This window comes from Zingiber officinale, chromosome 11A (genome assembly GCF_018446385.1).
Source record: "Zingiber officinale cultivar Zhangliang chromosome 11A, Zo_v1.1, whole genome shotgun sequence".
In the NCBI taxonomy this organism is placed as follows: Eukaryota; Viridiplantae; Streptophyta; class Magnoliopsida; order Zingiberales; family Zingiberaceae; genus Zingiber; species Zingiber officinale.
In genome coordinates, this window is record NC_056006.1 from 996785 (window position 1) to 1019068 (window position 22284).

At 39.0% G+C, this 22284-nt stretch overlaps 1 protein-coding gene across 1 annotated transcript; it reads right to left on the bottom strand.

The window, feature by feature from the left end:
* Positions 1–16324: 16324 nt before the first annotated feature.
* On the bottom strand, positions 16325–19297 carry LOC122032283 (sucrose transport protein SUT1-like). The gene is made up of 14 exons (XM_042591563.1): positions 19012–19297; positions 18856–18921; positions 18667–18765; positions 18521–18585; positions 18348–18432; positions 18220–18253; positions 18035–18134; positions 17858–17933; positions 17592–17771; positions 17362–17505; positions 17054–17287; positions 16910–16973; positions 16801–16844; positions 16325–16672 (listed from the first exon to the last, which is right to left on the bottom strand). Exons 1-14 carry the CDS (start codon positions 19216–19218, stop codon positions 16499–16501), a joined length of 1572 nt encoding a protein of 523 aa, XP_042447497.1. The 5' UTR covers positions 19219–19297; the 3' UTR covers positions 16325–16498.
* Positions 19298–22284: the final 2987 nt, after the last annotated feature.

Below are 22284 nucleotides of genomic sequence, written 5' to 3' on the forward strand. Positions count from 1 at the left end.
TTTTAGAGTATTTTTATGTAACTTTTAGAGTTCGTTTGGTATTTTTACCAAAAGGAAGAAGTTGCAAAAAATAAAAAAATTAAGCCGAGGTTCGAACCGGATACCTCCGGTTAAGCAAAGCCTTATGTTGTCTCGGTTGACCAAGTGCCCAAGCGGGCATTGCTGATCAAAGAAGGAACAAAATTTATTTAAGCAGTAGTTAGGAAATAGAAAATAATCAGGAATAAAAGGGTTTCGGCCGAGATTCGAACCCGCGACCTATGACCCAACCCGAACCTTAAGCAAATCCGGCTGACCAAGTGTCCAAGCGGGCGGTTCTGTTTAGAAAAGATAGCAAAATTTATTTAAGAAGTTAACAGAATATGTGAGTTATAAAGAGAGGAACTTAGGGCTTGATTTCTGTCGTGACCTAAATCCTTTCTCCTTCTCCCTCTCGCGTCCGCGGTGGTTTCCTCTCGGGCGGAATTGAAAAACGAAGCTAGGGCTTCGTCTCGATGGCCGGTCAAGGGTTCAATCCAAGAAGTTCTTCTCGTCTTCACGATTCCCTCGTCGAGGAGAGCACGGAGGTGCAAGGAGTCGCCGGAATTGGAGCTGTCCGAAACCCTAGAGGCTGATTTTGGGTGTAGGTCCAAGAACACCAAGGTAAGCGTTTCTCACCTGCAGTAAGAGTGGTTTTCGAATCTCGATTTCATTCTTTGTTTTCAGTAAAGTTTGTGGCTTCTGAATTTCCTACCGTGAATCTCAAAAGGGAACAAAGAAAGGTAAATTGGTTTTTCAGAAATTGAGTTGGTCCTTTTCTGTTTGTGATCTTAATGTGCAAGTCAAGTTGTGCCGTGAAAGGGGCACAAGTAGCTTCTGTTCGGAATTTTCTATGCAATCCGGTCAATTTTGGCTATTAGACAATTAACATGAGAAAGTGTACAGATTTAATGAATTTTTTTTAGCATGAAGAATTGATATGCATGTGTGCAGAATTGAGCATGAAGAATTGATATGCATTTTAGTTCGATTTGGTTATGCTTCCTTGTTACAATCATTCAAGTGTATAGATTTAAGTCTCTTTAGTCTAGCATGTGGTTTAGATATGCTTCCTTGCTACCATTTATTCTAGGATACAGATTTGAGTTCCTTTATTCTAGCATGTGGTTTAAGCAACTCGGTTATTTTGAGCATGTAGTTTCCTTCATGCTGTTACCTTAATGCTTGCTTCCTTATTGTTTGATTTGGAGCTGCTGTATGGTTTTGTTTGTGTTATGAAGTGGGCACGAACATCCCTTGCTGTTGGTTTCGGTTGTGCTATACATTGAACAAGAACAGCCCATTAATCTTATACCAACTTTAGAGCTTATAGTGCAGAAATTTTATTATCATAGTATGCAGAATTTTGATTAGCCTAGTATGCAGATTTTTATTAAGCTAGTATGCATATTTTTATTAAGCAAGTATGCAGAATTTTATTAAGCTAATATGCAGATTTTTGATAGAGCTTTGTATGCAGATTTTTGTTTATGCATTTCAATGTTAGAATTTGTTTAAACATGTCAGTTTTTAAAGAAGCATTCTTTTATTAGAAGTATTAACAAGAACAAGTATTTTGCTTGAAGAGGCTAGTATTTTACTTGAACAAGTATAAGAAAGATAAGGAAAAGAAATAAAAAGGTCAAGGCCTTAAGTAGATCTCAAAGTCAAGACTTTAGGGATTTTTGGCACACAAGGTGCTTATTAAAATGTCAAGACATTTAAAGAAGAAGTAATTAAGATATTTTACTTTGAAGAGGCTAGTACCCGACTTCCGAGGTTGTCATTAAACAAATCCAAGTGTCCAATTCCGAGGTCTTGGCCCTGGTAGACCAAGGTCTGCTCTTTTAGGATTGGTGGTTCGCTACCCCAACCTATTAGGGAACGTGCATAAGATGGTACTACGCCTGGGCCCAAGAGAAGTTGATTATTATTTTGAAGTATTAAAGTATAAGTTTTAAACAAGTGAAATAATAGAACAAGTTTTAAACAAGTGAAATAAAAGAATAAGTTTAGAACAAATGAAATAAGTTTCACTTTGTTTTAAAATCAGCAAGTTTAGTTTTCTTTTATGCTAGCATGTTATTTATATTAGCTTACTGTTATTTGCTAGTAGGTGAGCATGAGCAGCTTTACATATTTAGCATTTCAGTTTGTTATGATTCCTTTACTATTAGATGAGCATGAATAGTTTTCAGTAAGCATTCAGTTAGTTTATGTTATAGATATATGTACATGCATATCGAGATTTTGTGAGTTGGATAGCGCTTACTAAGCAATTTTGCTTATAGATTGCATTTCCTCTTACTGCAGATAAAGGAAAGGAAAAGCTATAGTCAAGGAAGGCGACAAGGAGGTGTGGATGGATGTGTGATGCCTGGACTATAGAAGCCTTGGGACTTAGTTTAAGAATTTGTTTAGATTAATTCTTTATTTAGGTTGATAAGAAAATTTTGGAGTAAGAGGTTGTATGTCATTATGTTTCCGCTATTCATTACTTGCATGATCTGATTTATTAAACTGCGTGGATGGTGTTATTTTGCTTGTGTATATATGCTTATATTGTCACCGGTACAGGAGAGATGCTGCCGGAAATTTTTCGGTAGGAACTTCTCTGGGAGCGTGACAAATTTAAGTGTTGCTAATATTAGCATAATTAACACTAGTGAGTAGAGTTAATAGTTAAGTAACGGTCACCTTAGAGAGTAGTAAGGAAGGTGGGTCGTTACATTGGGCATCTCTATACCCGGTCTAGTTGATTTGGGAGCCTGCATTAACTTGCAAGAGGTAGAAATTAATCTAGCTGGTTGCATCATAGCGATCTTGAGGTTGTATTGAAGATGTACTAGAAATGCAGGGTTTTCCCCCTGGCAAAAAGATTCTCAGATACATCAGGGTAGATTTGCTCAGGAGAAGGAAGCCCTGATAGTTGTAAAGTAGAGGATTGTGATCATCGGCGATTGATAACAAGAGGGGCATTTGAATCGAAGGAGCTGGAGGCGGACCATGGAGCAAGGGGAAGTAACCCGACAGAGGAGGAATCTTGTTCACGTTGACGTTCCCTCAGCTGATTCTCACCTATTTGATTTAAAGTTTCTGTCATTATTCTGGGTTTTTTGAAGAGAAAAGCCACATTGATAGCCTCCGTTGCAAGAACGTTACATTAAAAAGAAATCATAGTAAATGAATTAAGAGAAAAGAGAAAAATCTCTTCTTACCAAATGAGGCACTTAGCTCAAGGTTGACCGGAGTAAGGCCAAAAATATATAATAGACCCTCTATAGTTAACCCGGGTAAGCTGAACTTTAGGTCTTTCAAATATTATATCGTCGGACCTAAGGTGGGGTCTGTATGAAAGTTCCTTAAATTAGGGATAGAAGGAAGATTTTGTTGCCAAGTTGTAGGATAGGGGGAAGGAGTTGGGAGACGAATGAAGAAATATCTATCTCTTCATTCTTCCTGAGCTGGTACTTGCTTAAATAAAATTTCCTTAGGGCAAGACTAAAATTTTAAAAGGTCATTTGATACAAGACGTGGATGAAAGTAATAGTGAAACAGGAGAGTTGATAAAGGAATATTGAATAAGCAGCAAATGAAGACAAAACCACTTAATATACTAAAGGATTGAGGAATAAGTTAATTCAATGGGATGTTGAAGTAGACTCTAATAGTAACAAAAAAAGGGGTCAATGGGAAATGAAGTCCTGACACAACTTGTTTTACAAAAAAAAAAGTGACACTTTCTAGGGGAGGACGATGGGGGCAATCTTCAGGAGTAGTGATCACTATCTCAGAAGGATGGTCATAGTTGACCTGGAAATGGTAAGCTTCTTCAAGAGTGAATCCGGAAGAGCATTGTGCATACGACTCTTGGTTCTCCGCCATTATTGAAGGGGAGAGTTACACGAATTGAAGAAGAGGAGTAACGGAAAGTTGAAAAGGAAACGATGAAGATAAGGATGAAAAGAGAGGAGCCTTAGGGTTTTTTCATAGAATGTTTCTAGGGATTCCACAAAAAAAGGCTCTTCTAAGTCGGGCCATTGGATCATAAAAGTAAAAAAGGCAAGATTGATTGTGAGTCGTGTGATGATGAGGGTGAGGTGGTGGAAAAAGAAAGAATTGCATATCTCCAATAGCATACGCACACATGTCCTCAACACGAAGCTTGTGGTGATAGGTGAAATGATAGGCAATTATCTCGAGGTGTTAGTGTTTTTTGCCCAGGTGGACTTGGTTTTTTGTGCAATTCCTTTGTCATAGGTATGAATGAGCTTTATTATTTAAATGAAAAAATAATAAGTTAAATTCGTATATGAACGATTATTCGTAGACTTAAACGAAAATCAACTCGAGCGAATTTTAGTTGGCGTGGAGAAATAAGCCCCATGTATCATATTTCGCTCGATTTTAAGAGTCAAACGTATGTTAGCCCCCATATCATAGTTCGCTCAGTTTTTAAGAATGGGGCATACGTTGCCCCACTTATTGTATTCCGCTCAATCTTAAGCAATCCCCATTTTATCTAATCCAGTTTATAACCTGGACAGACTTTATACCTTGAACAAGCGTTAGTCATTAAAGAATGAAACTTCAGTAAGATAAAAACGCTTGTTGAAATTAAGTACAAGATAAGGACTTATCACTGAAAATTCTAATATTTGGTGTAGGGCATACAAAAAATGATAAGAAACAAGAAGGATCATGAGAATTTAAGAAATAAATTTGGGGGAGCATTCTGAGTTATTCGATCATAATCTAAGGAGCTAATAGGAGGATCAGAGGTCAAGTGGCCACCCTCCTTTGTTGCTCCATAGCACTTTGTGCTCCCAGTATGAGTGCCCAAACAATAGAGTGGGCAATTGGCGTATTGAACTCTTGTGTTTGGAAGAGCTCATTTTTCTTTATGTTAAACCATTTTTCTTCTTCTGCTTGATAGGTTTTCAATGTTGCTTAGATGGTCGCAAATTCCACGTGAGTAGACACCATATCAATTTGGGTGGTTGCCAGCTCCGAGACCAAAGAATCTCGTTTAGCCTTTTGAGTTGCTAGTTCTGATGTCTTGGCAGCTAGCTCAGTAGTATGGGTAACTTCTCTTGTTTATAGCCAATCGAATAGTTGTACATTCTTTTTAATTAACTTGATCATTTTTGCTTGCAATTCGACTCGAAGACTTGTTTCCATCTAAAGTTGGGACTCAACAGCATCTAATGTAGTCTTCCATTTAGTTGTCTTTTGAAGTTCAATTTTAGTTAGTTCCTGAGCCTCTCAGAGTCAAGCAGATAACAACTCTATTTGTTCATATTTTCTTGCGCCCGCTACCCCAGAAGATTGTTGCTTTAACAATTCATTTTCTTGAGCTAGATTATATAATTGCTGGGAAATGTGCATTCTAATAGCCCAATGCTGAATAATAAATAGGGTGATATGTGACTAAAGAAAAATGTGAGAATAATCAATTAAAATAATAGTTCCTGGGGTTGTTCATAAGCAAACTCATTTGCTAGCAGTTTGGGAGGTAGCTCGCTAAGTTTTCTATGGGCATCTGACCAAGCATCCATCAAGTGACCCGCTAACAAAATAGGAAGAGAAGGTAGAGAAGATGAAGGAGAAGGTGGAAGAGGTACAGAAGGTAAGCAGAAGAAGGGAGGTAGCTGGGCAAATTCTTATGGCACAATGTCACAAGATTTTCCCCGAGGAGAGGATAAAAGGTTGGAAGCTGGAGGATCACTCGGCAAGGAGGAGTCTTCTCCCGTTCGCATGGGACTAGACAGTAAGAGGGTCGGATAAAGAGTAGACAAGGTTGGCTCCGGAGACTATTCTCGCCTCTCTTCGAGAATGACATCCTCAGGGATAGTTACTACCTACCTTTTGGGGGAAGGAGTGAGGGTGAGCTTTCACCCCTTGGGCTTTCTTCTTTAAAGTCACTGTTAGGACCAAAAGTAGCTAGAGGGGGGTGAATAGCTCGTCGCGTGCTCTCGGTGCTCGGCGTTGCTTGGCGTTGCTTGTTTCTTCAAGAATATGCAGCGGAAAATACAGAAACAAATGCAACAACGCTAACACGGTTGGTTTACTTGGTATCCACCTCACCAGAGGTGACTAATCCAAGGATCCACACCACGCACGCACCCTCCACTATGAAAACACTCCTTTTCGGTAACTACCGAGGGCGGAGAAGCCCTACAAGACTCTCAGTACAAGAAGAAAGGAAAGGGAAACAAAATACAAGCGCAAAGCTTACAATGAGTACAGAAAACCCTAACCCTAGCTTCTCTTCTTGCCTTTGATCCGCCTCTTGACTTGGAAAGCTTCCAAGATCCTTCAAGAACTGGCGATCTGATCTTTGAGAGCGCTATGGAGGAGCTGGCGAGTAATCTGGAGTGAATCGGAGAAGCGATACCGCAGCCATCGAACGCCTGCAGCTATAAACGATGCCAACGGTCGGATCCCGATCGATTCGAATGTTCCCAATCGATCGGGGAGGCTTTGGATCGATCCACGGATCGATCCAGAGCGCCTCTGTGCTCTGGAAACGCGCCTGGATCGATCCACGGATCGATCCAACGCTTATCGCGCGAAGCAGCCGCGTCCCAATCGATCCACTGATCGATTGGGACCTCTGGATCGATCCACGGATCGATCCAGAGGCTCTCTGTTCGCTGGGACAGGTCTGGATCGATCCAGAGCCTGGATCGATCCACGGATCGATCCAGCACTTGATTTTTGTCCAAAACCAAGTCCCAAACCTCCCAAACCAACATCCGGTCAACCTTGACCTGTTGGTATGTCATGCCTAGCATCTAGTCACTCCCTTGACCTGCTAGGACTCCCTTACCAAGTGTCCGGTCAATCCCTTTGACCCACTTGGACTTTTCTCTGTGCCAAGTATCCGGTCAATCCCTTTGACCTACTTGGACTTTTCTTTCATGCCAAGTATCCAGTCAATCCTTTGACCTACTTGGACTTCCCAGCACCAGATGTCCGATCATCCTTGATCCATCTGGATTTTCCCTTGCCTAGCTTCACTCACTAGGATTTTCACCTGGCTTCACTCACCAGGATTTCCATCTGCCTAGCTTCACTCACTAGGACTTTCACCTGGCTTCACTCACCAGGATTTCCATCTGCCTAGCTTCACTCACTAGGACTTTCACCTGGCTTCACTCACCAGGACTTTTCTTCTGCCTGGCTTCACTCACCAGGACTTTCATACTGCCTAGCTTCACTCACTAGGTCTTTCATTTTGCCTAACATCCCAGTTAGGACTTCCCAGTCAAGTATCCAGTCAACGTTGACCTACTTGACTCTTCTTCAATCAATATCTTATTGTCAAACATCTAAACCCAAACCAAGACTCAGCTTGGTTACCCAGGTCAACCTTGACCTGAGGGATATTGCACCAACAATCTCCCCCTTTTTGATGTTTGACAATACCACAATAACACTTACAATCCCATATGTAAGTTAGGCTAATCCCATAGCCTCCTTCTTCATGCCACTAGGTAATGAAGGCATAAATTAAGCTCTTCATTCTCCCCCTAAGAGGGCAAACTCCCTCTAGGTAATGAAAGCCTAACTTACTCTCTTTCATGAGTCCTTTCATTCTCCCCCTATGACCTTCCCATAGGTAATGAAAGCCTAAACTTAACCATACATTCTCCCCCTATTGGCACACATCAACCCATCGTTGGACACACATCAACCTATGCTCCAATTCTGGGCACACTTCAACAAATCCATTTGTTGAAGACTCTCCCCCTGAAGAGTTGCTCATCGTTGTTCACAACCTCACTCGTTGTGATCAACACGATAATGAAGGTCCCATACCCTTCATTTATCCTTAACTTCTCCCTCAATGTTGACAAATACCCAACCTTGAGCATTTTCAACCACTTGAGTGTCCACTTGAAATAATGAGGATATCCACTCCCCATTTCTCCCCATTTCAAGTTTAAATGCTCAACCTTGAGCAAGTTCACAACAGAAGGTTAACCACCTTCCAAGGTTCATGAAAAATAATTTTCATGTCTTTAAAGAGTCCCTCCCCCTAAAGACATGGTGGTAACTTCTGTCATTGCACCAACAATGACTTGGAATCCCTAAAACAATAGAAAACCTAAATTTAGAAGTTTTGAGGTTCAAATATTCAAAATTTGAAACAACCTCAACCTAAACTTCTACTTAGTCTTCGTTAACCAATCCATCCTTGTTTTCAACATGAAAACACCCTTTGTATGTATACAAATGTATTTAAGGGGTTTGGAATGGTTACCTAGACTAAAATAGGTTCAAAGATGCTGAAATCAGGCCTTCCCAGCCAAAACCAGCAACTTGGATCGATTGAAGTTGGGTTCCAATCGATTGAACCTTTCTGAATCGATCCACTGATCGATTCAGACTCCCTGGATCGATCGGCTGATCGATCCAGCGAGCTTCTGCTCGCGGGAATTGCCGTTTGAATCGATCCATGGATCGATTCAGGAACTCCAATCGATCCATGGATCGATCGGAGCTCTGATAGTTGCTGAAATTCCATTTCAGTCAACTTCAGAAACCCCTAGAAAATTCTACAAAAATCCAAAAATTATGAAATTTCGTGTAGACATTATTTAGGGCATTTACTATCACGGAAAAATAGTTTGCTATGAAAATACTTCATATTTTCAAAGATTGACACAAACTTGAGAACTTGCAAAAACTTTAGTGTTTTATTCAAGTTTGTGTCTAACTATTCAATGGTGATTACTATCAAAAGATAGCCTTCACCAAGGTTTTCCAAAATCATTCTGAAAACATTTTCAAAACCAATATCCCATCACATTCCTTGGGCTTAATGCACATGACTTGTACATTAGCTTTCCCAATGATGGGAAAACATATAACTATGTGTTTTGATGAAACTAAAAACTCAAAAGAATGCACTAAATCAACATCTTGAGTTTTGTTCATCTTCCTAACATCTCACTTGTATATAATATACACTAAAACACATACAAGTCACCTTATAGTCTTTGTGAGATGTAGATTTTGGTTTTTTTTTTTTTTTTTGCCCTAATCTAGGGATCATGCATATTTATCTAGGCATTTTAGAAATGTTAGACATCCACCTAGGTTGTCACTTGTCAATAAGTGTCGTTAAATGCCATTTGTCCTTAATTACAAGGAATTAAACTTAATGCATGATTATGTTATGGCATACATCAAAAGAAAATAATTTTCAAAAGAAAATATCCTATTGCTACATGATGTATGAATGTCATGACATGGTATTTTTGGATTTTTCATAATAAAACATGAATGCAAAAACTAGACATGATGTCATGGCATATGATGGGCAAACAATCATGGCAAGATTTAGCATAAATAAAATATACCTAGATTAGCTATCTAAGTATCCTTAAAATCTTAGCTAAACTTACAACTTAAACCTAGATTGCCCTAAAGTGCTTCAAGAGAATGCCAAAACCTAAATTGGCATTTCTAATTTCCTTGATTTAATGTATGCCAATTGAAAGTAAACATGTCCTCAAATGTTGGCATATTCCATTTTTCCTCAAGAGTAGCACTTTTAAATTTTAAGGCCTGGATTGCCTTAAATTGCCTAAGAACATACCAAAATCCCAACTTGATAGTTCTTATGAATTTCCCAATATGTGCCATTTAATATTAAATCAATACTTCTCCAATTTGGCACATTTACTCTTTCAAGGAGTAATCATTAATTCCATTTCATTTTCAAAGGTTAATTAAAACCTTGAAAATGCTCCTTGAGTGTCAATTTCCTCAAAGTTGGGTTAACTACCCTTCTAATCGGAGTTGACACTCTCTAACCCATCTATGGGGTAGAGAAGATGCTCCTAGGAACCCAACACCTATTGGTGCTCCTTGGATGCTCTAGGTACTCACTAGGGATAACTTCCCTAGATACCTTCCTAGTGACCTTGTTGGGCCTCTTAGAAGCCTTGGTCACATTTTCTAGGTCAACTCTAGGGATAACCTCCCTTGTGACCTTGTTTGTGACTTTCTTAGACTTCTTAGAAGTCTTAGTCACATTTATTGCAAAAATACTCTTAGGGATGACTTCCCTAGTATTCTTGGCTTGACCACTAGACCTAGGGTTTGTTCCATAACTATATGGAACTCTATGGTAAGAGGGCACATCCTTCTTAGCCTTTGGTTTGTATCCCAAACCTCTATGGCCATTGGATGGCTTTTGTACCCCTAAACCTAGGTTATGCTCATTTTGCCCTAATAGGATATTTTCCATCCTTTTTAGGGTCTTTTCCATTTTATCAAGTCTTGACCTCAAGACTTGATTTTCCATCACTAAGTCCTTAGTTTTTGGTTTTCCATTAAGTTCATGAGCATTTTTGTTTCTAGGCTTGTATCTTACATCCTTAGAGTTATCGCCTAGGTTTTTACCTACATTCCTAGCCTTAGGGATAGTAGTTTTGGCATGTAGGGCCACATGCTTTTCCTTAAAGCCCTCATGCTTCCTATTCTTATGGTAAATCGCATTAAAATGATAAAAGTTAGAACCATCATGCTTTTTACCATAATGTAAAGGGGTAGGCTCAATAAATGTTACCTTCTTCTTTACCTTGGAGGCTCCCCCTTGCCTAGTGCCTCCTTGAGCCTTGACCACCTTCTTCCCCTTGGGGCATTGACTTCGGTAATGCCCCTTTTGATTGCAAGAGAAGCATATAATATGCTCCTTGCTCTTCTTTGTGTTGGGAATGATCTCCTTGGGCTTCGCCTTGCCCTTTTGTGCCACTTGGCCCTTCTTCTTGGCCAATTTAGGACACTTGCTCTTATAGTGCCCATGTTCCCTACACTCAAAACATATTATATGATTTTTATTATTAATTGAAATATTTATACCTCTGCTTGCAGGGGTGGCATCTTTTTCTTTGGATCCGGAGGTAGAAGCTTCCTCTTGATCGGACCTTGATTCTCCTCCATTTGATTTTTCTTGACTTTTGGAGGTAGAAGCTTCTTCCTCCTCTTCTTCTCTTGACCCGGATGTAGAAGCTTCTTCTTCTTCTTGCTCCGGTGTCACCAAGGATTGCTCCCCCTCAATCCTAGAGGTGGAGGCTTCATCATCTTGAATGTGAAACAAGGAGTATGCTCCCTCCTTGTTCCCTTCGGTGCATTCCCTTGAGGATGAAGCTTCTTGGATTTCCTCTTCTTCGGAGGTTGAGTATCTCTCAACCTCGGAGTCCTCCTCTTGGTCTTGCTCCAAAGAGTCACCCTCTCTGGATTCTTCATTATCTTGTACAGTGGAGGGGATCTCTTCATGAAGCTTAGCCAATTTGCTCCAAAGTTCCTTTGCATCTTCAAATTCTCCAATTTTGCAAAGAATGGTGCTTGGCAATAAATTGACCAAAAGCTTGGTCACATTGTCATTTGCCTCGCACCTTTGGACTTGCTCCGGGCTCCATTTGCTTTTCTTTAGAACTTTGCCCTTTGAATTTCTTGGAGCCTTGAAACCTTCCATTAGAGCAAACCATTGCTCTATCTCCATCATCAAGAAATTTTCAATTCTTGATCTCCAAGAATCGAAGCTTGCCGATGTGTATGGTGGAGCCACCCTTGTGTCAAATCCAAGTCCATCTTGGAATTGCATCTTGAAGTTGAGCTTGATAAAATCTTGAACTTGAAGAATTTGCTCCAACTTCTTCACCCTCTAGCTTTTCTTGTTATGCTTGACCCTTCCGGCGATGATTCCGGTGAAGAGCGGCCTCGCTCTGATACCACTTGTTAGGACCAAAAGTAGCTAGAGGGGGGGTGAATAGCTCGTCGCGTGCTCTCGGTGCTCGGCGTTGCTTGGCGTTGCTTGTTTCTTCAAGAATATGCAGCGGAAAATACAGAAACAAATGCAACAACGCTAACACGGTTGGTTTACTTGGTATCCACGTCACCAGAGGTGACTAATCCAAGGATCCACACCACGCACGCACCCTCCACTATGAAAACACTCCTTTTCGGTAACTACCGAGGGCGGAGAAGCCCTACAAGACTCTCAGTACAAGAAGAAAGGAAAGGGAAACAAAATACAAGCGCAAAGCTTACAATGAGTACAGAAAACCCTAACCCTAGCTTCTCTTCTTGCCTTTGATCCGCCTCTTGACTTGGAAAGCTTCCAAGATCCTTCAAGAACTGGCGATCTGATCTTTGAGAGCACTGTGGAGGAGCTGGCGAGTAATCTGGAGTGAATCGGAGAAGCGATACCGCAGCCATCGAACGCCTGCAGCTATAAACGATGCCAACGGTCGGATCCCGATCGATTCGAATGTTCCCAATCGATCGGGGAGGCTTTGGATCGATCCACGGATCGATCGGAGGCTTTGCGAAAGCGCTGGATCGATCCACGGATCGATCCGGCCCGCGGCAGCCGAGTCCCAATCGATCCAGCGATCGATTGGGACCTCTGATCGATCCACGGATCGATCCGAGGCTCTGATTTTGGACAGTCGGATCGATCCACCGATCGATCGAGCTGATCGATCCACGGATCGATCCGACTTGATTTTGTCCAAAACCAAGTCCCAAATCTCCCAAACCAACATCCGGTCAACCTTGACTGTTGGTATGTCATGCCTAGCATCTAGTCACTCCCTTGACGCTAGGACTCCACCAAGTGTCCGGTCAACCCTTTGACCCACTTGGACTTTTCTCTATGCCAAGTATCCGGTCAATCCCTTTGACCTACTTGGACTTTTCTTTCATGCCAAGTATCCAGTCAATCCTTTGACCTACTTGGACTTCCCAGCACCAGATGTCCGATCATCCTTGATCCATCTGGATTTTCCCTTGCCTGGCTTCACTCACCAGGACTTTCACCTAGCTTCACTCACTAGGGTTTTCCATCTGCCTAGCTTCACTCACTAGGACTTTCACCTGGCTTCACTCACCAGGATTTCCATCTGCCTAGCTTCACTCACTAGGACTTTCACCTGGCTTCACTCACCAGGATTTCCATCTGCCTAGCTTCACTCACTAGGACTTTCACCTGGCTTCACTCACCAGGATTTCCATCTGCCTAGCTTCACTCACTAGGACTTCCTTCTGCCTGGCTTCACTCACCAGGACTTTTCTTCTGCCTGGCTTCACTCACCAGGACTTTCATACTGCCTAGCTTCACTCACTAGGTCTTTCATTTTGCCTAATATCCCAGTTAGGACTTCCCAGTCAAGTATCCAGTCAACGTTGACCTACTTGACTCTTCTTCAATCAATATCTTATTGTCAAACATCTAAACCCAAACCAAGACTCAGCTTGGTTACCCAGGTCAACCTTGACCTAAGGGATATTGCACCAACCGTCACTTCTAGCTCTGAAGGAACATCCTCTGGTAGGGATGGTGAAGTAGGGGCAGGATCCACAGAGACTGTATCTGCACTAGTTTTTGTAGCCTAGTTAGAACTAGTGGCTGAGGTTAAACCCCACTCGACCAATAGCTCCTATTCCTCCTTAAAAAGGGCAATCGTTTTAGTAATCGAAGCTTTCAAAACTATGTCCACTGTACAGAATAGATAACATCTCAATTAGTGATAACATAAACATTAAAATATTAAAACTTACCAAAGGAACATGGCAATTTCTTGTAGACGAGGCTTAGACCAAAAAGATGTAAAAATCCATCATGCAACCACTAATGAATTTTGAATTGTTGACTATTCAATTTAGAAAGATAAGAAATAAAAATTGGATCCTGGTTAAGTCTCGTGGGATCTGGGAGAGGGGGAAATAAGATTGTCATACAGTAGACCAAGTGGCAGGGTTGGGCATCTCCAGGAAGAAGAAATGAGACTTTCAGCTCTTGATCGAGGATGACATGTCCATAAAGAAAACTGCCTTTGGGCGAGATTGGAAAAGGAAAGTCCCATGTTCTGACTTTTTAGGATATGCAATCAAATACAGATTGTGGGGGGTGGGAGGAATTCCAAACAAGTGAAATAACATAAACATCCTGCACATATACCGAAAAGCATTCGGGACGAATTGTTATAAAGGTATGTGAAAGTATTGGCTTACTGCTGAAAAAAATGGGTGGATAAGGAAGCATAAGCTATCTACTACTTGGTCAGAGAAGAAAGTGAGGTGATTATCAAGAGGAAGATGGGGGTGCTCATCCAGAGAAGGAGACGAATTTGATTACTATGGGGTATTCCATACTTGGAATAAAGATGGGCTCGATCGGACGCATCGAATCTCGAAGAAGTGGAGGCATACCAAGGGGTGAAAGATTCTTGGGTCATGGTGGAACCAGGTCTAAACAAAAGACGAGCAACTTACTGTGTTTGCTGGAAATCAAGAAGAAAGAAATGCAGAGGAGGACAGATCGCCAGAAAGAACATACTGGAAGAGATGAGAAGCAATATGTGAAGAACTAATGCTATTTAGGGTTTTATGGGAGGAAAGTTCAAGCATCACTGTCAGATTGGAACAACCCATATAAGATGGATTGTTGATTTGCAGAGTTAAGCAAATGTGCAATTGTACCTCACAAGGCGATAGATGTCATCAGACGTCACAAGAAATGAGTGGTAGTGACACATGACAATCATCCATGAATAGACATTTATAAAGAACATGACTAGCGAAATGTTTTGGTAGCCAAAAATGACTTTTCCCACATCCTCGGTACTTAGCTTAGCAGAATGTGGACTATTTTATGAAAAATTCGCTAAGTGCCTAAGGCGCAAATCTCTAGGTACCTAAGGTATGATCGAGAACGTGAGTTGTAGGAGAACTTTAAGATCAAAGAAAAATAAGTGAGCGGGAATAAAACTAGGAAGTGCTTAAATTTGAATTTCATTGACACATGATAAAATTAGCTCATTGAAGTATAGTTGATCATCCCTCAAAATTTTCCCTCATTTATGATTAGTATAAATATAAGAGTTTCGGGAATGGGTGAACTTCTTTTCTAATTCCCGCCATGAGCTTAGCACCTAGGGCAAAAATATTCTATATGCCTCATTTTCTCCTTTTCTTCCATAATCATTATCCGAGTTTGTGCCAATTCATCTTGGGTTAACTTTAGGTTTTGTTGTGGTTGCGCGATCAACTGATCCTTAGCCTTCGCTTCTTCGATTGCGAGGGACAGGGAAGATTCGTGTCTCCCTTTTAAAAAGATCATGGCTTGGGTCTGACTCTCTAAATCTAAATAGGTTTTCATCCTCAATGTTGTCTCAGCACGGACTCTAGATCTAGCGGTCAGCCAACGTTCTTCAAGTTCCTTTCAAAAAGAACATTGAAAGTCCTCCTGCAGTGCCTCTATAAGGGTTCTGTCCTTCTGAATGAGTAGTCGAGCCATATAATCCAACTGCTGATGAAGTTGTTGTAGTCCATCAATTTCGGAAGTCAATGCCATATTTTTAGGGGATGAAAGATATACACCGGCGGGTATTGGGGCATCCTCTTTTAAAGGAAGAGTTGGAGAGTTAACTCTTGTAAAAAAATTAAGCTGCCCCTTTCCCGAGATCGATAGAACAAATAATGAATGGATTGATTACACTTCCGATGGCTTGGAGAAAAGAGGTAGCATTTATAGTCACGAAGGAAGAGTATATAAGTGAGACTAGAACTTGACTCCAGTCAGTTGGTTATACTTCCTTCGACTAGATTTGAAGGAGAGGCTACTGATACGGATTATGAAGAACGGATTCAGGAGATGATGTGGATGTTAAAGCCAGGGATTTCCACCTCGATTTTATGTCACTAACGCTTTATTGGCCCGTCTGCCTGTGCGTAGGATCGTTGAGGAGTTTCCTTCCAGTCTCGAGAAGCTCATTGTTCGTCGATCAACCACCCATTGGAGCCAGCGCACCATCTCATCGCCTTCAGATACGATCACTCACCAATATAAAAGGATAGGTGAATGTGATGTCGGGTAGGATAGCGATTATCCTGTGGGCTGATGAGAAAGAGGAATTTAAGAGAAGATAAGAAGAGGATCGGTCTAACATGAAGAGAAATTCATCATTCTTTGGATGTTACGAAAATTAGAAATTTTATACCGAATAGAGGATAATTCTTCATCTAAACATGACTATTATATAAACTACAAATCTAAGACACAAATAAAAGAAAGAAATCCTAATAAGCAGACATTAATTCCAATCTTGTAAAGAAAAGGAAATGAAAATACATAACAGAAAGGGATTCACCCAAAACAGTACACTGATAAAGACAAACTATAATCCATAAATACTTATCTTAAATACTATAAAAATGGGAATTGCCAAAAATAGTAAAGTGACTCTGAAAATGGCTTAAACAGTAGAATTTGGGTCCAAAAAATGATGACTACATAGTCCCCAGTAACAATTGTAGATCTTCGATTCCAAGTTCCGAGTCAAAAGTTATGACCCTTTGAAATTCAAAAAGTCATATTGGATTGGGTCTATCTGGTGGCAAAATACGATTCGCTCATTCCAGTACCTCCGTCAGCCCGTTCCTAGTTACAATTTAAAGATCAGTGGCCGCCGGAGACTCGTGAAATCTTAAAGTTACTCTTTGAGAGTTGTGGAAGTATGAGAAGTCCAACAATGCTGCATACAAAAGCAGTCACAGAAGCCAAAGCGAAGGCAGGCATGTTCCCCTTCCCAAACAAAGCATCCCATGGGCCTGCTCCAAGAGCAACGATCACCTACAGAATCAAAGCATGCAGTAATGAGTTAGCAAAAGGTCTACACAGTTCAAAACTAACTACAAAGCTAAATGACAAAATTTGTAGTTCAGATAAATAGCTTGAACTAAAATAGCATAGGAACACACCTGAGGAATAATGATTGAATTGTTCAAAACTCCAGCGCAAAGTCCTGCGAAGGATGTTGATTCAGCAAGGGGGATGAAAATTAATATATAGTTAGTGATTTCAACTTACCTTGACCACCTTCCACATTAGCAGTTAATTGTGCTGTTACAGCAAAAGGAACACTATATACAACCTATTGAGAAAGAATGATAAGAATTCAACATAATATATCGCTTAGAAAACATGTGATAGGTAAGAAAATGTGATACTCACAGCTAGTGGAAAACCGAGAATTGTAAAGAAAGCCAAAGCAACAATTCTAATGGTTGGATCTGCAGTGAGTCTCGGTTGTGCTGAAGAATGAAATTCTTTTGAGGACCAAATGCCTATGATGCAAATGGCAGCCATGCAAACGAACAAGATCAAATTGCTGATTGCCCAAACTACTTTTGTACCTAACTTTCGACACATTGGTGCGATCGAGAAAGATGATATGGTTAATACAACCTGACAATATGGAATCATATATCAGATGAGTTTTAGATGAATGTTGTAAATTAAATAAAGAAATAGTTCCTTACAGAATTCAAGAGCAATCCAAGGGCGCCTTCTCTAACACCTCGATCGTAAGCATCACTTTGTTCATTGGTTCCTTTAGGATTGCCATAGTAGATTTCTCGACCCATCCAATCAGTGTTGTACAGTATAAAGGGAAACCAGGACAACTACATTGATAAAATGCAACATGAACAACACATCTATCGTATATATGCATATGTTATAATTGAGTTATAGTTTTAGCCCGTCATACCCAAGTCAAGGCAGTGACAAGAAGCACTGAATGCATTCCAGGAGGCAAATTCTTAAAGGCCCTCAAGACATCAAAAAAGTTTGTGTTTTGTTGATCTACACTCACAAATCTATTCAAGTCACATAGACGAACTTCTTTGGCGAGAAATAGAGTGACCGTCAAACTAATAAACAATAAAACCTAGTTCCAACAACAATAATTCATCAAAAGGTAAAGTAAATATACAAATTCAATTTCACAGTATTTCATTAGGATTCAGGACCTACCACTGCAACCAAAAATGCACCTTTCAGATTTGCACAAGCTTCACAACATGCATTGGTCATCAAGAAAGGAAACCACCTTTAACAGTAATTGAAAATAAGGAAAGATTAGTTTTTGTATTATATTATTGATTTGTGATGATAATTTGTTTAAGTAGACTCGTGAAGTTTGGTTCAAACTTATGCCAAATCCCACTAGAACCAGATAAATATCCCAAGATATTTCCCACTGCCTTCCATGAGCCAAATATAGCATTTGCTGTGTTAGGCCCATGATGACCTATTACACACGTAGCTCAATTTAGTTTGATACATATATTTTAGCATAAAGTTTTATGAAAATATATAAACAAGTAAATATTTACTTGAGAGGTCAGCCATAAGTGCTCGAGCTGGACCCTGCAAATTAAATTATATATATAATTAATTATGCAAAATGGAATGATTTTATGTTGGAATACTCTTAATATTAATTAGAAAGAAGCTCGCTTGCTTGAACTGCATTATTAGAAAAATCTAATAGCCAAAATCCCAAACAGTAGACTATTGTTGCATGCCATCGAGGACCATGATAAACACTGCGTTAATTAATTAGCATATCAGGTTAACTAAAATTAAGTTGTAAATATAATATTAAAGCATGAAAATTATAAATTCTTTGTTCACCTGCAATGCTCTTTCGTATCACCTAGTGCATGCCCCATATCTGAGGAAAACCCTACCACAATTACCTAAAACATCAACATGCATATGAAATCTTAGGAATTAATTACCATCATTATTAAATCATAATTGTTTAATAGGTTGCTCACAGCGATGGATATCAATATGCATTCAACAAATATGAAAGGTCTTCTCCTTCCAAATCGCGATTGACATCTATCACTCCACAAGCCTATAATAGGTTGCACCTACACAAAATTACTTTAATTATGATGAGTCTAGCTCATATCAAGAATTTAGATTTTAAAAAAGTGAAATTTATATGAAAAGATAGTTACCACGAAACCTGTAATAGGACCACAAAGCCATACTATGGAAGATAGAGCATGTGATAGTCCTAGCGTCTGTCCAAAATAGAGTTGGGGATCAATCATTCGCAAAGGTATATGAGTCATAACGATCAGGACTATGCAATACTAATGTGCTTGTTAAACCTGGACATAGGGTGTGAGCAAGGAAAGTTGCAACGCCCAGCCATATTGCACACCGCCAGCCACCATACAAGCAAAGACGAGCCTTGTCAAGCTGATGTGTTTCTCCGCCACCGCTGGAGACGCATCGTCATAGGCTTCTCCGTCATGCACCGCTATCTCCAACTCGCGGCCTCGCCTACTCGCTTCACCCCATCCGACCTCGGCCATCTTCAACAATGATATGGTTGGAGTAATTTTGTATAGCGTGTGAACCGTAGAAGTGCTAGCTAGCTTTTATCTACCAAAACTGGAATTGATGACATCTGCACATTTGTTTTGGTTGTAATTAGTAATTAATGTTGCTATAAATTCCAGTTGTCATAAATTTATGCACATTTTCCAAAAACCAAATATATAAAATAGTAATTAATAAACTCTAGGTTTGAAATCCAATACGTGTGATTACAGTTTTTTTATAGGTCACTTAAAATATCTGTGTCTAGTGAACAGAGATTCTTAATTTGCTCATGAAAAAATAATAATAATAAATTTTAAAATATAAATTAAAAATTTTGATGATTATATTGTATACCTTCAATCCAATTTAATAACGTAATGTTCCATTATTCTTTTTAACTTTTTTTAAAATCAAAATTCTTAAATAAGAACTTGATTAATTATAAATATTGTATCACCTACATTTGGTTTTTAAAATAATAAAGAGTGCCCAATTAACTCATTTTCATAGCATGTCAAGTTATGCAGAGGTTGTGTTTGCCTTAAATAGAAAATACCTTATTTATTTTTTACTATAAGTTAGGTCATGCAGTTATGCTGGCCTTAAATCATAAAGACCTTATTTAGTTCTAACCATAAGTGACGCACATGTGGCGTGCGTGCTTGCTTATTTTACCATTCATTTATTCATTCTTATTTGTATTATTTTAAGAATTAAATAAAAGTACAAATTATATATATAATATGATATTCAAATATTGTTTCAAGTTGATATATTTAATTGAGGATATAAAAGGTAACCTTTTTAAAATAAATTGTCATCTCAACAATTCTCACTCTCCAAGTCCAATTGCTAAATTCTTAGTTTTTTTTATCAAATGAAATATGAGTCTTTTTAAAAATGATTCATTTTACTTCTATTAGGGATGACAATGAATAAGATTTAGATAAGATTTCATATCCTTCGTATCGATCCTCATTTATTATATCTATACTCATACACATTCTCATACCCATCGGGTATTTAACTTTTATACTCATCCTCATACCCATCAGAGTTTCAGGTACTCATATCCTACCCATCATCCTATTATTCCCTACCATTCTCATTTAAAAAAAAAATATTTCAATGTATTTGTCAGCTCTTTCTCATCTCGTACTCTTTCGATCAGGTGAACATTTTACGTGGAAAAGAGGATGAAATGCGTGTTGATAACAAGATAATGAGACAAACTAAGTTTTTTTTTTTTAAGACAGAAAACGGACTAAAGTTTTTTCTTTTCCAATAAAAATTGAGGCTTATAAATAAATAAATCGGATATCGGATAGGGTATGGGTAAGATTTTACTATATTCACCTTCATACCCATACCCGAAATACCCATATCCGAATATTCATTTATTATAATCAGATATAAAAATTCCCTCTATATCCTCCTCCATTCGAATCAGATGTCAAATTATCCATCGGATTATGATGAAATTATCATCCCTAACTTCCATCTATAAATATATGATTCAATTATGGTAAAAAATAGATATACTCATCTCAAGAACTTTACTCTTGAAGTATATGATTCAAAATAATATTCCGGATAGCTTGGAGGGTTCCTATTTACCCATAAATATATGATTCAAGATAATATTCTAAATACTAGGGTCATTTTAGAGGGACCGTGACAATTTTTGCTACTAATGATTCAAGATAATAAACTAAAAGGCCTATAGTGGTACATACAACTTCTCTACTCGGTGTGATATTTGAGCTTATTACTCAGAATGGAAATAATTTCCTCTTATAAAAAGAATTAGCCGTGAGTATAGCAAGTTCGGGGCAAGGCTGTAAATTCACAGCAGCTGTGATGTGAACTGGGTGCACAGTTGCGAGCTCGAGCTCACTTGACCGACTGTGGAGAGACCAGGAGAGTTTGCTTTGTTTGTTGTAAACTGGACCTTAAACCAGGCCGGCTCACATAGGCCGTCTATACCTCCCAATTTTCCATTAATTTTAACATTTAAGCCACCCATTTTAATTTTGCCATTGATTAAATTAATGACGTTACGTACTTACGTTGGTAGAACCGTCAATTTGGATTTGACCGATCGGATTGGTCCGCCACACTAAACAATTTAAGCGGGTTGGGTTGAAATTTTATCAACCCAAGTTCGCCATGGGCCGACCCGCCTAGGCTCGCAACCCGCGCGGGTCGGCCCGCTCGGACTTGGGTTGGCCCGCGGGTTGAAAAACATATGTAAGTTAAGTTTTAGGTTAATTTATTATCTTTTTTTATTATAATTTTAAAATAAAAATAATACTTTTCATCTAACATAAATACTTGTTTGTTTTTATTTATATTTAAAATACATGTTTATGTATACATTTAATTATAGAAAACTTTTTCGAAGTAAAATATTGAAGATATGAAATATTTTTTAATTTTTTTAAAAATTTTTGATGGGGTCATGGGTTGACTCGTCAAACCCGCAACCCGCCTTAGAATGGGTTAAGTTAGAAATTTCTCAACCCGTCAAGTTGGCGGATTGGTCCGCCTCATCCCGTCAAATGATTATTCCGTCACGAATCGACCCGCCCCGCTCTATACGTTGGTATGCGTGTTCAAACTAATAAATGGCATGCTTCGTATTTTGGTCGAACGATTCACAATTAACACCTTCCATTTATCTCTTAATAAATGTCATTATACAATTCATTCCATGATTAATTGATTTATTTATTTATTATTATTATTATTTTTTCTTCCCGCCATATTTTGAAAATAAATAACAATATCCCATTTAATTATATATCTTATTCTATAAGAACTATAAATTCTAAAAAAAATTTCCTTTCCAATATCTATTCTACCCGTAGTTGATCAAATAACTTAATTTTTCCTATATCACTAGTGCTCCGTGATCTTTTTCTTCTTATCAGTTATTCATTAGGTTTCTCCTCTCTCGTGATGATATTTTTAGACGATATTTTTTTTCTTGTCATAATATTTTTTCCTTACTCTTCCTTCTTCTTAATTCCTGGATAAGAATATGAATTAGAGTA

What these genes read in the sequence shown, in the direction of transcription:
- LOC122032283 (XM_042591563.1), bottom strand. Translation starts at nt 19,218, where the DNA reads ATGGCCGAGGTCGGATGGGGTGAAGCGAGTAGGCGAGGCCGCGAGTTG. An exon ending in TTCTCGGTTTTCCACTAGCT is followed by an intron (nt 16,974 to 17,053) that starts GTGAGTATCACA and finishes CTTTCTCAATAG; the next exon opens with GTTGTATATAGTGTTCCTTT. An exon ending in TAATGTGGAAGGTGGTCAAG is followed by an intron (nt 16,845 to 16,909) that starts GTAAGTTGAAAT and finishes CATCCTTCGCAG; the next exon opens with GACTTTGCGCTGGAGTTTTG.